Genomic DNA, 4,931 nt, shown 5'->3' on the forward strand with positions numbered 1-4,931 from the left:
TCATGTCAGCAGGTTGAAGCGACCCCAATAACGTGATATTTAGGCCCTGGAATGTGAATTGTACCAGGAGAACCCCGCCAAAAAATGTGTATTTTACCCCCTGAACGCGATTTTTACTGGGGGACCCACTCGAAAGCAATTGGGCTATTTTCAGGCTAGTTTTGAGTAGCAATTGAGCGGGTTTTGTAGTGAAAACCTGGCAACCCTGCACTAGACAGAGCTGTCAGCGATTCTTCCTATTGTAAAGTCATGCAGTGTGTAACCTCCTGTCGTCGTTCCATCGTGCAGTGTGAACACAGCAACAACTGAATGCTACCCCAGATAGTCGTTCAGTGTGAAACCAACAGTGATGCGACGTCTTTGAAAATCGTGCAGTGTGAACTTGGCATAAGGTAAAAATACATGCATATTATAAGACAATGAAAGTGTTTTTTGACCTTGCATGTCAACCTGTTGTTGTGGACTCCCTAACCCAAAATATGAACCTTTCATTACCCATAATAGGGGCACTTTAATTGTTTTATCATGAATGAGACAACACACATTATTCAAATGCAATGTTTCTACATTTAAGCACAGCATTCTTCTGCTTTGCAAGGCAGAGATATCAAGAGAGACTATTAAATATCCTTTTATCAATGTGTGCACATTTTAAGATTAAGAGACACAATATTATGGTGGCAACACTATCAGTTTACTAGTTAATTGAAAATGTAATACTAAAGTTTCTAAATTAATCAAATCCAGAGCATTACACGGCTTATTTGGGTATTTATAATAGTATCAGCATCTAAAGTGATGATCATGTCAAATTTACAACAATCAGCACTCATTTATAATGTACCTCTTGCCTAGATTCATTTCTAAGCAAATTATGCACACAGTCAGTTTTCATTTAATGAAGCGAAGCTGGCATAATTATAGTTTCTGAAACCTTGCACAGATCACCTCTTCATGCACAGAAAATCTTTTGCACTTGAGGATAATCTTAGAATGGCATTTGTCCAGATTAATATGAAATTAATATAATTGCACAGAAAATTGTAGAGATGTGTTTGTCAAAATTACAAGGTTACGATTCACTGTACATCTGTGCTCAATCTTAATGACAACAAATTATCTGTAGTCACGCTAGTAGAATAAGGAAATTAAATAGAATATAAATCCATTAATCTGCAAACGAGTAATGTTCTTGTGTAACAGCAAACACTGGAAAAATAGCATTATGGTTTTTTTATATAACCCTAATTTGTCACTAAATTTGTAATTTTCTTATGACCTCAGTTTTCAGAAAGACTGTAAACGTGGTGCGGTGATACAGTCAAAATTTATAACAGTAGGAATATTTATTATTTAGGGCTCTTCAGATTTCTGCCGGGGAGGAGTTGGTGGGAATAACAGACAACCACATGTCAGGGCTAAAGCCTCTCAGTGGTATCATTAATCTTGACTTGAGCCACACACTCTAGTTTTGTCCCCATAAATCGGACCACAATTTTCCACTCATATGGACGGATTTCCTTACAAATCTGGTATTCATCTGTTTAACTGAAAATAATAATAAAAGTAAACAACAAAATAGGCAAGATAAATATATAATTTACATTATAATCACTTTATAATAACATACTTTATAATAACTTTGATCAATACATTTTTAAAACATCTTTAATTTATTAAGAATATTACATTATGCATTATAAGTCAAGGGACATGCCAAATATTCTTTTTTTAGTTAATCTTTTCATTCAAATTATGCTGAAAATATTTTGAATGAAAAAAAATGTATTTAATTATAAAAAAATGCAAATAATAAATAGATGCAAAATAGATGTTATTGTTTCCTGTAGCATTCAAACTTGCAAAGAAAGAATGAAAATAATATATTTAGACTGAAATGTACAACTACTGCTCTATTAAGCAGCATATGATGTTTGATAATGACTTATCAATGAAAGTTATTAGAAAGCATCACCCTATTACCATTTCCATTTTCGTTTGCAGTCTGTCTGTCATGCTCCCCAAGTCAAATACTCTCACACACGGTAGTCGAAGACAAGCTTTTACTTCTGGTCAGCTTGAAAACAGTGTAGCTCCTTGTTTCCGACGCAAATCTCCTGGATGAGCCAGAGTTGCGCTGCTGGATTTTAGACGCAGAATTTCTAATTGAAGATTTATTGGTCAGGCTCAAGACAGATGACATCTTCTCTCTGTAGCTTTCTCTGAACCTTTTGGCCGATCTGTACAAGTTTCCGACAAAGCAGTAGCAGAGGGGATTGAGGGATGAGTTGGTGAGACCCAGCCATTGCGCAAAAGGTCTGCTCTGGAGAATCCAGTGATGCTCAACGTTGCTCAGCTCATCGTTTCGATCAGGAGAGCTGGGGATGTTGGAATCGATCCAGATGTCCACGGCGTAGAGTGGCAGCCAGGAGAAGGTGAAAAGCAGCACGAGCGCAAAGACCATTTTGGCGATCCTCTTGCGCGTTTTCAGGCGCGATGTTGAAGAGGTCAGCGCGAGCTGGTTGGGGTCTGATATTGATGCTGTGCCTCCTCTACTCAATTTCCAACCGGTCAGGAAGCAAATGATCAGGTTAAAGACCACCGGGAATCCATACAACGCGCAGAAGAGTAAAAAGTTGTAACCCTGGCGCAGTTTGACTTTAGACCAGCTTTCCACGCACACGGTCACTGTATGCAGCCCGTCTAGAAGGGAAAGCGTCTTAGTTGTGTTCATGAAAAATAACGGCAAACATAGTGCAGAAGATACGACCCACACCACAGCTATCATGCATATCATTCTGCTGGCCGTGAAGAAAGATCTGGCGTGCAGTGGGCTGTGGACGCTGTAGTATCTGTTCAAACTGATCACGGCCAGACTCAGAACGCTCGCAGAGACGGATACCGCCTGAACGAACGGCACAGCTCGACACAGAAAGTCTCCAAACACCCAGGCGTTATACACCTGATGTCCTAAATTAACCGGCATGCAGACACACACCACCATCATGTCGCACACCGCCAGGTTGACCAGGAGTCTCCTGGTGGCTGAAGCTCCAGATAAGCGATTCCTGCGGCGCGTCAGAACCCACAGAGCCATGATATTCCCCACCAGTCCGGTCACGAAAGAGATCACATACATCACCATTAAAACTATAGTGTCCGGTTCATGTCCCGCAAACAGAAAGTCGATGGAGAAAGGCGTCAAATCACGAGTAGTCCAGTTCTTCTGGAGATGCTCCCAAAGAGAAAAGTTGTTGGGAAAGAAGCGTCCGAATGTGCTGTAAATGCTCGAGGTGTTCATGTTTCCTCTGTATGCCACTTCATCTGACCGTCCGCTTCTTGAGGATCTCCATTACGCCCCCACCCTCAGGAATATGATAAAAGAGCAATGATTCAAAGAAAAGAAAAAACTCAAATATTCCATAATTTGTTCAATCTCAGATCATTTAAATATTCAAGAGTGCAGCTTCACTGTACGACTTCTATCACATTTCACATGCTGTTGTCTAATGCACGTTTTAAGTTTAAATTACAGAGTATATAGATATTTATTAAATATAATTCAGTACAGACTAAAATATAAGTATTCATAAGTATTCATTCAAGACAACGATTCGACAATTAATAAAATAAAATAAAATAAAATAAAATGTTTTTAGTTCATCTATCAACATGCTTTGATTACATGCTTGGACAGATATGCATACTTAAAAAAACATACATTTCACATGCTGCTGAGATGTAATATGCATATATGAAGTAGGCTATATTTATTACAGAGTACAAATATAAATAATCGAAGTGCAGCAATTTGTCCATCTGTCTGTCTATCTATCTATCTATAGACATACTTGGATACCTTATGCATACTTTACCTATATATGTATATATATATATATATATATATATATAAAACCAGAAAAGAGTTCTTCAGCTTGTAACAATAGCAAAACCCTTTTTATAGGGTTCCACAAGGAACCATGCTTTGAAAATGCTATAGGATATAGGACTTTAATCATGTTATAAATAACCTTTTTAATGATGGTTTATTTGTTTTTTTTACCCCTCTATGTGCCTGGTATTACAATATCTTAAAGCGTCTATTAGGGTTTTACATAAACAACAACAACAACATGCCAATTAGGTATTTTTATTTTTTAATGACGAGAAATTGTAGCAAAAATGACAGTGCTCTACAGTTATTAGCAGAACACATTAATAAATGACAATTGACAATGAACATAAATACTTAAAACTAAATAGAAACAGAAAATAGTGTAATGAGGACCAAGTCCCAGTGAAATACTGTATTTTCATAATGCCTGTAAATCCATCATTGTGTATTTTGATGTGATTGAGTGGCAGAACGCAAATGATGAGGTTGCAGGATGTGACAGCATCTGAAATGCACAATTGAGTTTAGAGTTATAATGTGTCTCCTTCCATTTGTTTTCGTAAAAATAATTGTTTATGAAGGCCAAAAGTATGTGAGCGTGATATAAAGTCATGCAGCTGTGACTGGGTATGTTTATGCATAAACCCAAAAAAAACAATATGGAACATAAACTAAATAGTTACTTAATGGTGAAGAGGGCTGGTCACACTTACATGTTCTCTTAAACTTCTCCCTAAACCAGGGGTGCCCAAACTCGGTCCTGGAGGGCCGGTGTCCTGCAGAGTTTAGCTCCAGCTTGCCTCAACACACCTGCCTGGAAGTTTCTAGTATGCCTAGTAAGACCTTGATTAGCTGCTTCAGGTGTGTTTGATTAGGGTTGGAGCTAAACTCTGCAGGACACCGGCCCTCCAGGACCGAGTGTGGGCATCCCTGCCCTAAACTCTAACACAAAGAACCATTTTCATAATGAAAGGGTTCTTCAGGATGCTATGGTTCTAAATAGAACCATTACTACATGTCAAGAAACTTTAAAGAA

General features: G+C 38.1%; 1 protein-coding gene across 1 annotated transcript; it reads right to left on the bottom strand.

The window, feature by feature from the left end:
- Positions 1 to 2,026: 2,026 nt before the first annotated feature.
- On the bottom strand, positions 2,027 to 3,868 carry LOC107695513 (orexin receptor type 1-like). Its single transcript, XM_016495456.1, has 2 exons — positions 3,852 to 3,868; positions 2,027 to 3,338 (listed from the first exon to the last, which is right to left on the bottom strand). The coding sequence occupies exons 1-2, from the start codon at positions 3,866 to 3,868 to the stop codon at positions 2,027 to 2,029; spliced, it is 1,329 nt and encodes a 442-aa protein (XP_016350942.1).
- Between the last annotated feature and the right edge of the window lie 1,063 nt (positions 3,869 to 4,931).

The sequence above is a fragment of the Sinocyclocheilus anshuiensis genome, unplaced genomic scaffold (genome assembly GCF_001515605.1).
Source record: "Sinocyclocheilus anshuiensis isolate Anshui unplaced genomic scaffold, SAMN03320099.WGS_v1.1 scaffold466, whole genome shotgun sequence".
NCBI lineage: Eukaryota > Metazoa > Chordata > Actinopteri > Cypriniformes > Cyprinidae > Sinocyclocheilus > Sinocyclocheilus anshuiensis.